Raw genomic sequence first — 18,903 nt, forward strand, 5'->3', positions numbered from 1 at the left:
CCTTTCCCCTGCGCACAGGCGCATTCGGCATGCGCCCCCATACCATTGTTTGCTGGTAGCTAAATCTGTTTGACGTTTCTCCCCTTTCGCATTGAAATGTTTGATGGGCTTGCGTGTGTGTGTGTGTGGATGTGTGTGTGTGTATGCGCCTGCACCCCCGCGTATAACCCCTCCCTTCCCAATACCACCTCCATGTGACAAGAGAGCTGTCCGGCCCCTTTCGATTCCCATAGATCGAATTACTGGCTCTGCTCACTCCGCAGCGCAGCCCACTGCCTCTGCTCCAATCACGGGCAGCCTCGCGCTCCCCCGGTAGGCCTACTCACCAACCTACTGTCTCACATTGTGATACATCACTCCGGAGCTATTGCCTCTCATCAACCCAACTCGATTTCTCCTTGCTATCCGAAGATGAGAGTGTCCATCGCGGTGCCCTCTACATGCTTTACCTCCTATCTCGGGCTCTAGACCCGCAGCTGGGACGGGAGAGAGAGCAACATCTCTCTTCTCTCATCATCACTCGTTTGGTGTTCCACGGACACTGGGAGCGAGCCAACAGTCGACGACAGAAATAATTGAACCGTAGTTGTGTATCCTTTCTCTTTTAAACAAACGTCCTCATCCTGTATTTTACGCTGGGCACAGATAGGGAAGGAGAGAAGAACAAGGCTCCGCAATCGCTATTTCTACCGTGGAAATACATTTGGTGGGGTTTTGTGCCCTGTCCGTATTTGGTGAACCCTGGATTTAGTGAACATGGAGACGGTGGAGAAGGAGTGCGGGGCGTTAGGTGGACTATTCCAGGCGATTGTCAATGATATGAAGGTAGGTCGGGCATCATTATTGCTCAACATGTATCCATTATTTTCAAAGGGGATGATTTACCTGCATTTGTGTGCTGCTTGTTTTCACTCTCGAGGACATGGAACCGTTATTCTGTCACAGTGCGGCGTTAGGCTACCTACCCAGCCAGCACCTACCTGATAGTGATTTTCCGCATCAAGGTTGCGCATTTGTCGCGTCATTGCTTTGGAAATGTTTTTTTGACAGCTGCTATAATTGAATCCAATTGCTCGATCACCATTGCCTGTGCTTTGTGTGAGTCAGAGCGTTGGTTTACTCTACATAGATCAGGTTAACCCTAGTCATCATGTAGGCTATGAATCCATGTGTGTGTTAGGGTAAGCATGTGTATTCGAACACGATATGGATTATAACCTCATGGATAATTTATGATTGAATAAATGTGCGTGTATTCAGCTTTTATTACCACAAATTAAATTCGTTAAACTGTCAGATTTAACCATGCCATTTTCACATGCCCCATGATCTTTTTGCATTCTGTAAATAAAAACCGCTGTTATAGGCTGTGTGAGAAAGATAGGCGATTTTCTCCCTCTTGTAGAAAGCAGCACCATTGATTTTCTGCCAAGCTGATTTTTAAAGAGACCGTGTGAGGCAAGCATGAGAACTTGAACAGCCATCATGCCTCCAGCAGTGCACACCACTGTGTCTGTCTGAATGGCCCATGGTGTAGGCCTATCCTACTGTATGGTCTGGCCTTCTTCTCTGGGTAGTCTACTGGCTTCACATCAAGGTGCTATTTGAGCAGCAATGGTCCATATGAGAAGACATTATTTGGCATACTTAGTATGTGGACAGTCTTACACTTTGAACAGGAAATCATAGCTCTCACTTGGGACCAGTAACATGACTACTGTTGTTTCCATCTCATCATCTGTGCCTTTCTTTCCACTGTGTGAGAAATCATGGGTTTGAAGCTACATCAAGGGATGTCTACATCATCCGAGTCCCAGTCTCATGTGAATAAGTAAAGCTGTTGTTACATTTACATTTTAGCAAACACTCTTATCCAGAGCGACTTACAGTTAGTGCATACAGGTTTTTTTTTTTTTCATACTGGCCCCCCGTGGGAATCAAACCCACAACCCTGGCATTGCCAACGCCATGCTCTACCAACTGAGCTACACGGGACCCATGCTCTGCATGGTTATTATTCCTGCATGGACCATCTAGCTGTGTGAACTTCACAGGGTTATGAAGGAGCTAGGGCCACGTCAAACTGCAACCTCGGATTAACAACATCCTAAACTAAGAACCTGTGACACACACCCTGCTCTTATGGTTACATCTCTCTCTCTCTCTCTCTCTCTCTCTCTCTCTCTCTCTCTCTCTCTCTCTCTCTCTCTCTCTCTCTCTCTTCTCTTCTCTTCTCTTCTCTCTCTCTCTCTCTCTCTCTCTCTCTCTCTCTCTCTCTCTCTCTCTCTCTCTCTCTCTCTCTCTCTCTCTCTCTCTCTCTCTCTCTCTCTCTCTCTCTCTCTCTCTCTCTGGACACACTCATCTCATTAATGATTTAAGACACATATCCCATGGTCTTCATCTGATCTCTTAGGAGGATACTAAAATATGGCTCAAATAGTAACTTCAGCAGCATCCATCCTCCACTGGTTACTTGGAGACTCAGGCTTGCCATTGCAATAGTCTTTAGTGGGTGTCCCCATTGCAGAGTGAGATGCTACATGGTAAGATCTAAGCCACTGGCTGATTGCTGTGCTCTCATGTAACCCCAGACAACCTCATGACAACCTCATGTTGCGCTAATGACCCACCTCTCAGAAGACTGCTGTTGTTGGTGGCAGAAGAGAGGAAAACACACACACACGAATGGAGACCCTAGGATGCCCTGTTGTTGGACATAGATTGTAATGCGAGCAGGGCCTCAGCTATTTGTATCTTTATGGCTGACTATGCTTAAGATGTTATTTACACTAGACATACCAGTGTTTAGTGATGCTGTCACAGTACTTAACAGTAAAGTCAGTGCTGTCATGCTATCATTGAACAATTATTATCCTCTCCAGCTGATATATGCCCCCATGACGGCTCAAGACAAAATATCTCTTCACTGAACAATGAAATGCAAATATATTGAATGATGCACTATAGACTTAACTAATTGAGGAATGCATTCCTTATTACACTACTCCCCTGTAGTTCAGTTGGTAGAGCATGGCGCTTGCAACGCCAGGGTTGTGGGTTCGATTCCCACGGGGGACCAGTATGAAAATGTTTGCACTCACTAACTGTAAGTTGCTCTGGATAAGAGCGTCTGCTAAATGACTAAAATGTAATGTGTGACAGGTCAGTTTTACATACCCATGCAATTGATCCATGTCCAAGTAAAGTGTTTCAACTGGAGGATGTTTAGGCAAGAATTTCCCCTTCCTCTCTCTCTCTCTCTCTCTCTCGCTCTCTCTCACTATCCCTTTGTTGCAGGGGGATTGACACCCCCATAGGGCATGCACAGTCACCAGTCACTTCTCATATGTGTCTCCTCTCCTAGAATCACTGGCTCTGTCTACCAGGCTTTCTCTTTGTTCACACTGCAGGAGACATGCCCAGTACAATAGCTGGTAACACAACTGCACTAAAGACACAGTCGACAACATGTAGTATGGTACGGTGCAATACAGCACAGTGCCATGATGAGCGAACTGGAGGCCTCTCTGAAATAAGCATACAGTACATGAGTTAGATGTTTCACTGAAAGGAATGTACATTACAACCACAATGACATCAAAGAGACCCCCCTCTGTTCTCCAGAGAGAGCCCCCCCCTCTCACCGTATGGTGTAATGTGTAAGAGAGAGTGAGTAGTCCTTTGTTTGCACATCTTACTTCATGAGTGTATAGGTGGGGTGTGTGTATGCCCCCTTTAAGGAGACATAGACGGGAATATACACTACCAGTCAAAAGGTTGGACACACCTACTCATTCAAGGGATGTTCTTTATTTTTACAATTTTTTACATTGTAGAATAATAGTGAAGACATCAAAACTATGAAATAACACATATGGAATCATGTAGTAACCAAAAAAGTGTTAAACAAATCAAAATATATTTTATATTTGAGATTCTTCAAATAGCCACCCTTTGCCTTGATGACAGCTTTGCACACTCTTGGCATTCTCTCAACCAGCTTCATGAGGTAGTCACCTGGAATGCATTTCAATTAACAGGTGTACATTCTTAAAAGTTAATTTGTGGAATTTCTTTATTTCTTAATACGTTTGAGCCAATCAGTTGTGTTGTGACAAGGTGGGGGGGGTATACAGAAGATAGCCCTATTTGGTAAAAGACCAAGTCCATATTATGGCAAGAACAGCTCAAATAAGCAAAGAGAAATGACAGTCCATCATTACTTTAAGACATGAAGGTCAGTCAATACGGAACATTTCAATAACTTTGCAGTCGCAAAAACCATCAAGCACTATGATGAAACTGGCTCTCATGAGGACCGCCATAGGAATGGAAGACGCAGAGTTACATCTGCTGCAGAGGACAAGTTAATTAGAGTTACCAGCCTCAGAAATTGCAGCCCAAATAAATGCTTCACAGAGTTCAAGTCACAGACACATCTCAACATCAACTGTTCAGAGGGGACTGTGTGAATCAGGACTTCATGGTCGAATTGCTGCAAAGAAACCACTACTAAAGGACACCAATAAGAAGAAGTGACCTGCTTGGGCCAAGAAACACAAGCAATGGACATTAGACCGGTGGAAATGTGTCCTTTAGTCTGGAGTCCAAATTGGAGATGTATGGTTCCAAGCGCCGTGGCTTTGTGAGACGCTGTGTGGGTGAACAGATGATCTCCACATGTGTATTTCCCACCGTAAAGCATGGAGGAGGAGGTGTTATGGTGTGGGGGTGCTTTGCTGGTCACACTGTCTGTGATTTATTTAGAATTCAAGGCACACTTAACCAGCATGGCTACCACAGCATTCTGCAGCAATACGCCATCCCATCTGGTTTGGGGTAGTGGGACTATCATTTGTTTTTCAACAGAACAATGATCCAACACACCTCCAGGCTGTGTAATGGCTATTTTACCAAGAAGGAGATTGATGGAGTGCTGCATCAGATGACCTGGCCTCCACAATCCCCTGACCTCAACTCAATTGAGATGGTTTGGGATGAGTCGGACGGCAGAGTGCTCAGCATATGTGGGAACTCCTTCAAGACTGTTGGAAAAGCATTCCAGGTGAAGCTGGTTGAGAGAATGCCAAGAGTGTGCCAAGCTGTCATCAAGGCAAAGGGTGGCTATTTGAAGAATCTCAAATCTCAAATATATTTAGATTTGTTTAAGACTTTTTTGGTTACTACATGATTCCATATGTGTTATTTCATAGTTTTGATGTCTGGCAGTGTAGGCTACATCCCTCAGGGCTATGTCTTGTTATTACATGGTTATTATGTGTGGTGACAGAGCGAGGATGGAGGTGATTTGATTTGAAAGCACAGGGGGTCACATTCACGGTCAGCTTGTCTCCCTATAGGCTGGCCCAGTGTGTGCTGACCACATGCTCAGTGCAGTGCCAATAGAGACAGATAGGGAGTCAGGGGTACCTGGGACTAGAGTGAAGACAGGAGGCAGGAGAAGTCCATGACGTGGTTTGTTTGCCAGCTGGACTCGTCGTAGATTTTGGCTGTTTACATTCTCAGGCCCTGCTACACTTCTCTCTAAGGTGTGCATACCAGTCTGTCTTAGACAGGCATTCTGCCTTCACACACACACAACAGGACACAACCATCTGGCTCAGAGTGTTTATGTGTGTGTGTGTGTGTGTGTGTGTGTGTGTGTGTGTGTGTGTGCACCAGAGTATTCTGGAATGATTACCTTGTCAGGTTGTGTGTCCGTTTGACGATTCATAGTTTATATGCGTGTTATTGGTCATGTGGTAGTCAGATGTTTATTTTTTCTCTGATTGTCTTGTGTGTAGCATGGCGTGTGAGTGTTTGTCTTTTAAAAAAAATGTATTTAAAATTTAACCTTTATTTAACTAGGCAAGTCAGTTAAGAACAAATTATTATTTACAATGACGGCCTACACCGGCCAAACCCGGACGACGCTGGGTCATACATGTCTATGTATAATGTTGTGTTGTGTAGTCTCATCTTTGTGTCCGAGTTGCAACAACAACAACATTAGCAAACAGATGAATGTGGGATGAACCATAAAGCTTGTGCTTTCCATAAGACATGCAAAGTCTGACAGTTTCTTCCTATGACTTAGAGCATTGAAACGACCCCATACAGGCACAATATGTGTGTGTGGTCTGGCTAACTTGGGGAGATCCCACAGCATTGCTTAGAGTGCGTGTTAACAGCTGCACATGTGACCAATTTCAGAACACTGACTTTGGGCAGAGAGGCAGAGGACCAGAGAGGACATCCATTCCCGTGACTCATGTGTCCGTGCTCCCACAAATTATCATCCCTTTTTAGGGGCCATTGATGCCATGACAACGTGAAGGGCCCTGGGCTTCTAAATGAGCATGTGTTCTCTGCCTCTCGTTAGGCTCGTTAGAGATGAATCGACTGGTTTCAGATTGAGAAATCACATTGGGACAGTGCCAGTGGTTCTCAGTGCAGGCTTTGTCGGGCCTGTCAAACCCATCTCATCACATTCATTTGTTGACTGTAAAACCACTCAGCACATTGATAATTATGAACGGGGGAAAGAAATGGTGTCAAATCAATATTTTTGCACCGTTTTTTTAATCAAACTACTGGAAGAACAAAATAGAGTGGATTATTATTTTAATACGCACATCCACTGTCTACTGTTCTCTAATGCAAAGGTATTTAGTATGGTTTTCTAGGTCTTACTATGGGGCTTACTGACAATGTTTGGTCTGGGTCCAGGCAAAGAGGACACCCCGCCCTCCAACAAGACACATCTGCATTCCTCACTGTCTCTGCATGATGGACAGCCGTCGGCGACCATCCCCACCAATGAGAGTGCTACAAAATGCTACCTGCTTTTCCATCACAGACCTGCCATGTATTCTTATGCCACTATATACAGTATCTCAGTGGTGGCAGTCAGTCACACAGAGAACCTCAGTGAAGACTCCCATTCAATTAGGCTGAGTGGTGCACCCACAGCCACTACACAAATACAACTGTGGAGACCTGGGACAACTAGACCAGGGATGGAGAGCCATAAAGTGAGTTAGAGAGCTAAAATGGATGACTAGAACAAAGAAGGGCGATGATGGTAAGAAAGATTGAGAGAACATATGAGACAGAATGAGATAGAATGAAAGGCACATAAAGTGAGACAGAGAGAGACAGACATATTGAGAGAGAGACAGGGATGGAGAGAGAGAGAGTGAGAGACAGACATGGAGGAATAAGCTGTGCCTCTCATATTAAGTGATTTCCATTATTCATTTCTGCAAGGCTGCAGGCTGCTGTGGTAAATGGTGAAGAGGGAGATTATTTCTCTATTTCCCTCCATCATTCATTCACACCAGTGAGTGAGATGTACTGCGTGGGTGGGGATATGAGGTTGAACCAAATCTGTTATTTTTATCAAGGGCCTGGAAGTGCTTGACACTACTGAGACACACTGAGCAGCCCAGGCCCCAGCCAGTCAGACACCTGTAGGCATCAACCTCCACCAGCCATCCCTCCATCTCTCTGGGTACCTCAACTCCCCTCCATCTTCATCCCCCGTTTTTTTCATGGCTGAAGAAACAAAAAGTAACTAGAAATGAGTGGGAGCATTGGGTCTTACCTTATCTGTTTGTGATGTCTGGGAAGAGAATGTAGCAAATGTTTTCACATTCTAGATTCTAAAGACTTCAACAGAGTCTATGATTAACCTTGTCCCATGGCAGAAGGGCAGGGCAGGATAGTTTCGTTTTTATTACTATGTTTAAATTGGTAAGATCTTCTTCCTCATAAATTATGCAACACACAATCTTTCTGTTTCATCTGACAACAACTTGCTGCCTGTATCCTAATGTCATTTGAGAGCAATGATTTGCCAACATGATGTGAAAGTAACCTAAGGCGTATATTTGTGTATCTACCCTCGGATAATGTGTATCTGTAGAGAACCAAGCGGTCTATTTAGTTGGTGTGGAGCAGCAACAGTGGAGACAGAGTCAGTAGTATTTACGTACAGTGCAGGGGATGGAGAAGACTGGATCCAGAGGTTATATTTAGGCAATTCCACAGTAACGGAATTATGCTTTGACTCAGATTTTTCACTTTAAAATATAATCCAAACAAAAACCATTGATTTCAAAGTTTAACAGACCATACCACTCTATGCACAAGGACTACTTGAACAATTTACACAGAACATTTCACAAAAACACATTTACTGGAAGAACTGTGCAGAAGCAAAGTTCACCCTTAGTTTTTTATGCGACCACATTTTCAAAAAACTCAGTTAAAAACCCAGTGCAAATTAGATTTTTACTGTGTTTTATATATATATTTCCACACAATGAGGTTTCAATAATATTGTGAAAATTATGATAATGCCCTTTTAATGTAAGAGCTGTTTGAAAAGACCGCCTGAAATTTCCTGTTTTGGTGGAATAGAGTTTTGGCCTACCTGGTGAAATCACCAAGCAGTACATTTGTTAATCGACCAATAAGAAATATTGTTCCAAACCTCTGCCAATAACAGCTAGTTTTTAATTTTCCCCTCCCCACTCAGAAATTGAGAAATTGGTCTTTGCTAAGAAGCCATTTTTCGTTATTTTTGACCATTATAATTGAAAACAATCACAGTAAGGTACTTAATTGTTAACCAGAAGAAGGTATAAAAATGTAGAAATATGCAATATCCTTATTTTGCATATTTGGTATTATTTTACACAATAGCTATTATTGTAATGAGCTCCGCCCCCAAACAAGACCACATTTGGTTGGTCCGGACCAGACCAAATCTGAAACAATCAAAGATGTTTAACATTTTTGCACATCACAGTACAGCACAGTAGATCACAGCACAGTAGAGTTCAGTACTGCATTCGGAAGGTATTCAGACCACAATACCCCATAATGACAAAGCAAAAACAGGTTTTAGAAATATTAAAAGTATAAAAAATAAAAAACTTTAATATCACATTTACATTTAAAAAAACTGTGGTTTGTGACTGATTTCACATTGTAGCCAATTCAATCACAGTAATTTCTTTACTGTTTTAATTACTTAATAATTCATAAACAAACTTGATATCAGTAAAAACACTATAACTAATTTGTAGGTCTACCTTTACTTGTTCCTTTTGTGAACTTTACTATCTTCCCTCCTCATGAGGGAGAGAAATTAGAAAATATCTTAAAGATATGTGGGTTTTTGGTAATGGAATTACAAGGCACAAGGCAATGTTTCTTAAATTTACAGAAGGCAAATCATTTCTCCAAAACAAAATATAAGTGTTGATATTAGTTGGCAGGGGTCTTTACTTCAATATTATTGTGTTTTTATTTTACCTGTCTAAGACCCCCTTTCTATCTATTTGACCAGAAATCAAAGCCTTTGCTTATTCCACATTTTTAGGATGGAGAATGGTTGAAAAATGTATATATCCCTCAATTTAAAAATAAATATAGACTCGTAGCTTTCATTTGACACCCAATTTGGCATGCTCCTATGAACTTCACATGTTGGTGCTCATTTTTACATTTACGTCATTTAGCAGACGCTCTTATCCAGAGCGACTTACAGGAGCAATTAGGGTTAAGTACCTTGCTTAAGGGCACATCGACAGATTTTTCACCTAGTCGGCTCGGAGGTTATAACCAGCGACCTTTCGGTTACTGGCACAATGCTCTTACCCACTAAGCTACCTGCCGCCCATGGGTCCTTTTAGATGGAAATGCCCATTTACAACCTCAGGTCCAACATGAGTCACTTGATGACAAGTCACAGGCACTAGGAGATTCATCACACTAACTAGATACAACACTTAGTGCAGTGGAGGACAACTCATAATAATGTCTGGAAAGGAGCTAATGGAATGGCATCAAACACATGGAGCCCATGTGTTTAATGTATTTGATACCATTCCACTAATTCCGCTCCAGCCATTACCACGAGCCTGTTCTCCCCAATTAAGGTGCCACCAACCACCTGTGACTTAGTGAACATTTCCATTCAATCAAACTTGTCATGTGCATTGCCTGTGTCCAGCACTCCAGCTGAACTCATGTGGTCTACTGATACAGTAAAGCCCTTGGAGAAGTCTACTTTCCTGGATCTATGTAGCAGGAGCTCCTGTTGATCTGGAGATTAGGCAACAAGATGTAGTAGACTTTGTGGGTGCTCACGTTTGTACGTGTAGCTCTGCTTCCAATTACTTAATTAAGCTTAGCCATATGCATCTATTAACCCTTTGCCCTTCCCTGTCTGTGCCCTGTCCTTGTTCCGACAGCCTGTAAAGGGGCTTCTTAATAAGCTAGGGAATCACCATTGGTTCCTCGTCTCACACAGTTGCTATAGAGGGAATGTCTACAGTATCCTTTCCAGCACATCCAAAATGGGATGTATTGTATTAGCATAAAGAACTGTGAAATTAGCCTCTATTGTGTGGATGTTTTATTTATCTTTAAAAGTCTGAATTGGCCCGATTAAAGAGCTGGAATTGGGCTAATCCACTCTTGAATCTGTGGTTTATGTCATCGTCCAGAGAACAAAGGAACAAAGAGATGAAGCTGTGAGCTTTTCATTCACTCGAGTAAATATGGTTGGTTCGCTAAACCACAGAACAGAATTCAAGTCCGCTGAGCGCAGATATAGGCCAATGGACTGTAAACTCCCTGGAGAGTTCCACAGAGTCTAGCTAGCCCATCATGTAACCTATAACCTTTAACCTTTGAGGAGTGAGCGAGAGCTGGTGCAAGGGATAGATGATGCGCTGCATGTCTAGGGGTAGTCAGGCGTGAGATGTGTTACTATGGAGTTTTCTGTGTGCCGTCACTACTGTGAGGATGTCTTTATGTGCAGAAGAGGAAGTGGTGATGCAATATCATCCTATCAGTGGCTGAGTGGCCTTTGAGGAGAACACAGCTGCAGACCTGCCCAGTGGCAGCCAGCCTGCCCTGGCAGAACAATGGCACTCACTCTAAAGGTTCTATCAACGTTGCAGTTATGTCATGCTACTGTTTGTATGCCTTGACCTCCAGGGACATAAACAGCAATGCATTGTCAAAGCAATGTCAATGCTGTAATGCAGAAAGATATGTTTCTTCTTCCTTGTTGCTGTCTTTGCTCTGCATCATCAGTCTTCCCCTGCCTCTGGGTTGTTCTTTTTTTCTGATTAGATTGCACCTTTAATGGCTCTGTTGTTCCACTTGGTTAAGCTAAAGGGAAAATAGCCTGCTCTCTTTACCTGGGAACCATCCAGGCGGATGGATGGATGGAGAGAGGTCCTTATCTCATTGTTTGTGGGTCATGTTGCAAGTCGATTAGGAGTGAGTGAGTGATTCAGAGAGGAGGATGGGAAATAAAATATCCCCAGGCCTACAATGAACCTAATAAACAATTGTTACACAGTCGGGCACCGCCAGGATCCCCTCAATTGGATTAAAATGCCAATTGTAATGGAGAGGAGGCGTCGCCCTCTCCTTATCTCCCATCCACAAGGCCTCTCCTGATAGATGTCAGGCTTGCAACATTGCAAGATTAGAGCACTTCAAACACAGACGGGGACCGCAGGGAAATGCTGCTCTGATTTCAGACCAAATTAACTGACATCAAACACCAGGAATGAGATGACAGATCAAAGGTCGAGATGCCCACTGTCACCCACTGTAGCCCCCGTGACATCACTGGTCCTCCGCTCCGGTAGGGTCCCTTAAACGCTCCTCTTCATCCTCTCTCTTTCCTGTCTCCCTCGCTGCAATTCTCTTTTGTCTTTTCCTCCCACTATCTCCCTGGTTCTTATCCCCTCTTCCCCTCTCTCTCCCTGCATGCTAGGGGTTTGGGGGCTGGGGTTTGAAGCTGGCGGGGGACATGGGGGTACTTGCTCATGGAGATCTCCAGCCCCCAGCTGTGCTGTGGAGTGAGGCTTATTTCAGGCTTGGACACACAGCCGTCTGATCTGCTGCTCTCAAAGCCAGGCCTTAGCGTCTGATAACAAAGGCAGAGAGAGGCACGGAGGGCTCGACACACACTCTGCCCTGCAGGTAGAAGAGATGTTATAGTCAACCTATAACACCATGCACTCACAGGAGGTTGGTGGCAGCTTAATTGGGGAGGACAGTTTCGTGGAAATGGCTGGAGCGGAATTGGTGGAATGGTATCAATTACATCAAACACATGGTTTCCATGATGCCATTCCATTGACTACGTTCCAGCCATTATTATGAGCCGTCATCCCAGCATCCTCCACTGCATGTACTGCTCTTTACCTTGTGGATAATTTGTGTGTGATAATGGGTCTGAACAAAGAGAAATTACACCTATCTAGGGAAGAAAAGTAGAGAACTTCACAAAGTCATTTTGGGATTTGCGTTGCCATTCATTGCTTCTTTTGATGTCTGCCGGTGCCAGGGGCTGGTGGAAACAGAGGATGTGTTGCCCAATCACAGACAGTGATGACTCAGACCAGGGAACATAGCAGACATTTTTTTCTTCCTGCCCGTTTACCATAACATTATTTTACCCTGAATATTCTGCTCCTCATGGGAGGTGCAATGCTGCACGTGAAGTGCTTATTTTATATTACACTCTTTGAAAAAAGAGTTCCAAAGGGGTTCTTCGGCTGTCCCCATAGGAGAACCCTTTTTGGTTCTAGGTAGAACCCATTTTGGTTCCAGGTAGAACTTTTTTGGGTTCCATGTAGAACCCTCAGTGGAAGGGTTCTACACAGAACTCAAAAGGGTTCTACCTGGAACTGAAATGGTTCTACCTGGAACCAAAAATGGTTTTTCAAAGGGTTCTCCTTTGGGGACAGCCGAAGAACCCTTTTAGGTTCTAGATAGCACCTTTTTTTCTGAGAGTATAGTGCGCAAACACAAGTCTAGAGCATACAATGTTGACTCGTGTGTTGTATGTGAGGTCAGACCTGTTAAATATTTGTACAGACCATGCACCAGTTGCATTGCATAATGTCCTAAAATATAGATTCTAACGTGTCCCTTTTATTTATTTATTCCCAGTGTTCATACCCCGTGTGGGAGGACTTCAGTGCCAAGGCCACCAAACTGCACTCCCAGCTCAGGTAAGCCCCAGCCACTGTCCTGTGTGTACTAGAGCAGTGCCCGTCAATGAGTATCCCAGCCAGTGCCATTGACAACAATGTAATCCCCCTCTGTCTGCTCTGAGGCGCCAGATCTACTGACTATGTTTGTTTATGTTGAAATGGCTGTGGTTGTGAACTGGTGCCAAATCATGTGTCTGTCTGTCCTGTCTGCTCTGTCCCGCTCTGCTCTGCTCTCAGGACCACAGTGCTGGCAGCAGTGGCCTTCCTGGATGCCTTTCAGAAGGTGGCGGACATGGCCACCAACACCAGAGGTACGTGGGCTTCCAGATGTGTGTGTGAGTGAGCTCGCTCTGAGGACACGGGAGTTGATATGTGTGTGTGTGTAGTGTAGTGTACGTTTTGAATGTGTCTGTGAGTGAGGGGGGGGCAGTTGGATGGGAGTATCCCAGCTGATTTGGGTTAATCTTTGGAGGGCAGCCTTGCCAGAGGAGGATAGAGAGACAGATTTTGTGATTAGGGGATCACTCCTCCTGTGTTTGTGTGGACAGATTGTCATGCATGCATCTAGTTAAAGAATCCACATAATTAAGTGCGTGTGTGCGTGTGTGTGTGTGTGTGTGTGTGTTTGTGTGCGTGAGTTTGTGCGCGTGTGCGTATGCGTGTGTGCCTGTGTGTATGTGTTCCTTTATGTGAGTGAACAACATCAGTTATACTTGGATATGAGTTAGGGGAACATATCCTCTTAAGTGATACTCCTTGCCGATAGGGATGAGATTTTATTAACAGGCACTTGATGTTATCAGCTATAATAAATGTGTTTACTGATTAAAAAGTTGAGTTTGATACCGTGCCTGAAGTTACATTCTCTATGAACTTTGAAGAGTTTTCATCCCTGAATTACCTGTGTTTAGGGAGCAGAGATGGAGATGAATGGAGATGAATGGAGATGAATGGAGATGAATGGAGATGAGTGGAGCATCATCCCACAGGATAATGTGAGGAGCGGAGAACAAAGGCTTGGTTTATAGTTCAGGAGAGAGGAGAGGTGGCAGGCGGCTGGGCAGCAGGGTTATTTTTGGCTGGGGGCTCTGGGCATTGTTAGGAGACTGTGCTGAGCTCCTTTCAGAAGCCTTACTAGGGGGAACACTCAGACTTGTTCTATGGCAAGAGCAGAGGGACAATACAGCCTGTAGGCTTTATAATGAAGCTACATTTTCTAGGGATATGGAATACTGGGCCTTATTGGGTGTGGCTCTTGTACTGTATGTGTGTACAGTGTGTGTGTGTGTGTGTGTGTGTGTGTGTGTGTGTGTGTGTGTGTGTGTGCATGTGTGTGATAATACAAGCGTGTGCATTTGTGTGTGTGAGACCCCACCAGGCTTTGGCATTTTTAATGAGCTGACAGGGTTGGGTGCTTCCTGTCTGGCCTGTAAAAGCAGTGAGGGGCACATCCTAATGATCCTACATCCTCCAGAGACCATAGGGGTCCACCTAGGGCAGGACACACCCACAGACACACCCCGCCAGGGACAGAGGAAGGAAATACACTATAGGAGAGGAGATGTAGGAAAGGAGAGATATAGATAGGAAGTTCTTTAAGGACACAACGAGATGGAACAAGCTATTATGTCAGAGACAGGAGAGGAAGGAGATGGAAGATAATGTCCTTTTTTTTTCTCTCTCTCTTTCTCTTTGGGGATTCAGCAGTAATGTATAGAGTTTAGAACTCTCCAGTGCACGTGTGTGTGTGTGTCATTCCTTTGTGGTCATGTCTGCATGGCTGGTCAGTTGTTGTCGTGACTGTAGCAGATGCTAGCTGTGATTATTGGAGATTTGTGGTGGGGACCGTGGGGGCACCGCTGCCCAATCAAATGTAGGTCACAGACCTGTGGGCTCCACATGGCTCATCCATGACTACACACACACACATGCACACACAACATGCACACAGACACATATACACACACAACACGCACACAGACACACACACACACACACGTGCAGCAGCAGCAGACAGGCACATCTGTACAGTATGTTTATCTGCCGTGCATTCCAACATGCTGCATGAGAACTGCATGTTGTCACGGTAATGGAGGATATATGTGGTAACTACAACATAGAGTAATCATACTAAATGTAGTGACTCAATACTATTGCACAATTACCCCTCTGACTGCCTCATGTATTCTAATAGACCTTTCCAATGAATGAAGCCAGTTCAATGGTGTCTCTTAAGTAATTGTCTCTTCTGGCCGTTTAGAATGTGAATGTCTCTGTGTGTGTGTGTGAGAGAGAGAGAGCCATTACAGTAACAGGCTCTGTCTCTCTGTCTCAGCCCCACAGGGCGAAGACGCTCTCTCTCTCCCATGCTCTGTTCTCAGACATACAGTACAGAACACAGAAATAATTGCTTCTAGTTTCGTGCTACAGTACACCAGCCTCTTCTCTCAAGGAGTGGTGATGTTCTGTGGTTCTCTGTTCTAGAACACAGAACACAGGCCACCAGCCTCGGGTCCATGTGGAGCTGCTGAGCCCAGTTCCCTGCTCCAAAGCCATGCTCTTGGCTGAGCTGGTGGCATAGAGGCAGATGTTGTGCTAAACCAGATATGGATCCCCACAGGTCCAGCTGTAACACATCCAGATGTTCTGTAGAATCCTGTGTGTGTGTGTGTGTGTGGAACTGCTCAGATCCAGCTGGAACGCATACAGCTGTTGTGTAGAGTTGTATGGAGATGGTGCTGGAGCGAGCAGGGGCTAACAGAGGTTGCCCATTGGTCAGGTGCCATATGTGGGCCTCTTCTCTGACTGCCAACTAACAGACTGCAGGATCAAACAGGCTAGACTGGACCGCAGACAGGACCTAGAGGGAGGGAGATATGGAATGAGACAGAAGGGTGCATGTCTGAATGTTGAGAGTAGAGAGCGGAGATATGGAGCGAGAGAGGGAGCTATGAGTGAAGGAAAAGATCAGTGTCAAGGGGCAGAGTTGCGGAGAGGAGTTTGTGTGTGTGTGTGTTCAGATGTGACCTTCTGCCCTCACTCACTACCTCACACTTTCCCCAGAGCAAACATTGGGGGGGGGGGGGAGTTGCGGCAAACAAGCAAACACACACAAACACACACCAGGCTTTCATCTTGCTTGTGGGGGGCCGCTGTGTTCCGGGGTTGGGGGTTTGGGGTAGGGTGAGGGGAGACATGCTTCCTGTCTCTAATAACCTGTCCTCTGCCTCTATACTACTCATCTCCCTCCACACAGCTGCTTTCACTTTACACATTTACTGTTACTTTTTCTCTCTCTCTCTCTCTCTCTCTCTCTCTCTCTCTCACTCTCTCTCAATTCAATTTAAGGGCTTTATTGGCATGGGAACCGTATGTTAACATTGCCAAAGCAAGTGAAGTAGATAGTAAACAAAAGTGAAATAAACAATAAATATTAACAGTAAACATTACACTCAGAAGTTCCAAAAGAATAAAGACATTTCAAATGTCATATTATGTATACAGTGGGGAAAAAAAGTATTTAGTCAGCCACCAATTGTGCAAGTTCTCCCACTTAAAAAGATGAGAGAGGCCTGCAATTTTCATCATAGGTACACGTCAACTATGACAGACAAAATGAGAAAAAAATATCCAGAAAATCACATTGTAGGATTTTTAATGAATTTATTTGCAAATTATGGTGGAAAATAAGTATTTGGTCAATAACAAAAGTTTCTAAATACTTTGTTATATACCCTTTGTTGGCAATGACACAGGTCAAACGTTTGCGGCAAGTCTTCACAAGGTTTTCACACACTGTTGCTGGTATTTTGGCCCATTCCTCCATGCAGATCTCCTCTAGAGCAGTGATGTTTTGGGGCTGTCGCTGGGCAACACAGACTTTCAACTCCCTCCAATGATTTTCTATGGGGTTGAGATCTGAAGACTGGCTAGAGCCACTCCAGGACCTTGAAATGCTTCTTACGAAGCCACCCTTCGTTGCCGGGCGGTGTGTTTGGGATCATTGTCATGCTGAAAGACCCAGCCACGTTTCATCTTCAATGCCCTTGCTGATGGAAGGAGGTTTTCACTCAAAATCTCACGATACATGGCCCCATTCATTCTTTCCTTTACACGGATCAGTCGTCCTGGTCCCTTTGCAGAAAAAACAGCCCCAAAGCATGATGTTTCCACCCCCATGCTTCACAGTAGGTATGGTGTTCTTTGGATGCAACTCAGCATTCTTTGTCCTCCAAACACGACAAGTTGAGTTTTTACCAAAAAGTTCTATTTTGGTTTCATCTGACCATATGACATTCTCCCAATCCTCTTCTGGATCATCCAAATGCACTCTAGCAAACTTCAGACGGGCCTGGACATGTACTGGCTTAAGCAGGGGGGACACGTCTTGCACTGCAGGATTTGAGTCCCTGGCGGCGTAGTGTGTTACTGATGGTAGGCTTTGTTACTTTGGTCCCAGCTCTCTGCAGGTCATTCACTAGGTCCCCCCGTGTTGTTCTGGGATTTTTGCTCACCGTTCTTGTGATCATTTTGACCCCACAGGGGTGAGATCTTGCGTGGAGCCCCAGATCGAGGGAGATTATCAGTGGTCTTGTATGTCTTCCATTTCCTAATAATTGCTCCCACAGTTGATTTCTTCAAACCAAGCTGCTTACCTATTGCAGATTCAGTCTTCCCAGCCTGGTGCAGGTCTACAATTTTGTTTCTGGTGTCCTTTGACAGCTCTTTGGTCTTGGCCATAGTGGAGTTTGGAGTGTGACTGTTTGAGGTTGTGGACAGGTGTCTTTTTATACTGATAACAAGTTCAAACAGGTGCCATTAATACAGGTAACGAGTGGGGGACAGAGGAGCCTCTTAAACAAGAAGTTACAGGTCTGTGAGAGCCAGAAATCTTGCTTGTTTGTAGGTGACCAAATACTTATTTTCCACCATAATTTGCAAATAAATTCATTAAAAATCCTACAATGTGATTTTCTGGAATTTTTTTCTCATTTTGTCTGTCATAGTTGACGTGTACCTATGATGAAAATTACAGGCCTCTCTCATCTTTTTAAGTGGGAGAACTTGCACAATTGTTGGCTGACTAAATACTTTTTTTCCCCACTGTATATACAATGTTGTAACAATGTGCAAATAGTTAAAGTACAAATGGGAAAATAAATAAACATAAATATGGGTTGTATTTACAATGGTGTTTGTTCTTCACTGGTTGCCCTTTTCTTGTGGTCACAAACAGGTCACAAATTCTGCTGCTGTGATGGCATACTGTGGTATTTCACCCAATAGATAAGGGAGTTTATCAAAATTTGGTGGATCTTTGTAATCTGAGGGAAATATGAGTCTCTAAAATGGTCATACATTTGGCAGGAGGTTAGGAAGTGCAGCTCAGTTTCCACCTCATTTTGTGGGCAGTGTGCACATAGCCTGTCTTCTCTTGAGAGCCAGGTCCGCCTACGGCGGCCTTTCTCAATAGCAAGGCTATGCTCACTGAGTCTGTACATAGTCTGTACATAGTCAAAGCTTTCCTTAAGTTTGGGACAGTCACAGTGGTCAGATATTCTGTCACTGTGTACTCTCTGTTTAGGGCCAAACAGCATTCTAGTTTGCTCAGTATTTTTGTTAATTCTTTCCAATGTGTCAAGTAATTCCTTTTTGTTTTCTCATGATTTGGTTGGGTCTAATTGTGTTGTTGTCCTGGGGCTCTGTGGGGTCTGTTTGTGTTTGTGAACTGAGCACCAGGACCAGCTTACTTAGTGTCACGATCGTCGTAATGAGTGGACCAAGGCGCAGCGTGAAATGCGTACATCTTTTATTGAGTACTATTAACAATAACAAAACAACAAAACGAAACGTGAAGTCCTCGGTC

General features: G+C 44.3%; 1 protein-coding gene and 1 non-coding gene across 2 annotated transcripts; one reads left to right on the top strand and one right to left on the bottom strand.

Annotated features, from left to right (window-relative positions):
* Positions 1-241: 241 nt before the first annotated feature.
* LOC121582307 (protein MTSS 2-like) lies at positions 242-13,395 on the top strand. Its single transcript, XM_045225390.1, has 3 exons — positions 242-825; positions 12,994-13,055; positions 13,275-13,395. Exons 1-3 carry the CDS (start codon positions 757-759, stop codon positions 13,378-13,380), a joined length of 237 nt encoding a protein of 78 aa, XP_045081325.1. The 5' UTR covers positions 242-756; the 3' UTR covers positions 13,381-13,395.
* On the bottom strand, positions 1,922-1,997 carry trnaa-ggc. The gene has a single exon. It is a non-coding gene; the product is annotated as a tRNA-Ala (tRNA).
* Positions 13,396-18,903: the final 5,508 nt, after the last annotated feature.

This window comes from Coregonus clupeaformis, chromosome 15 (assembly GCF_020615455.1).
Source record: "Coregonus clupeaformis isolate EN_2021a chromosome 15, ASM2061545v1, whole genome shotgun sequence".
Lineage (NCBI taxonomy): Eukaryota > Metazoa > Chordata > Actinopteri > Salmoniformes > Salmonidae > Coregonus > Coregonus clupeaformis.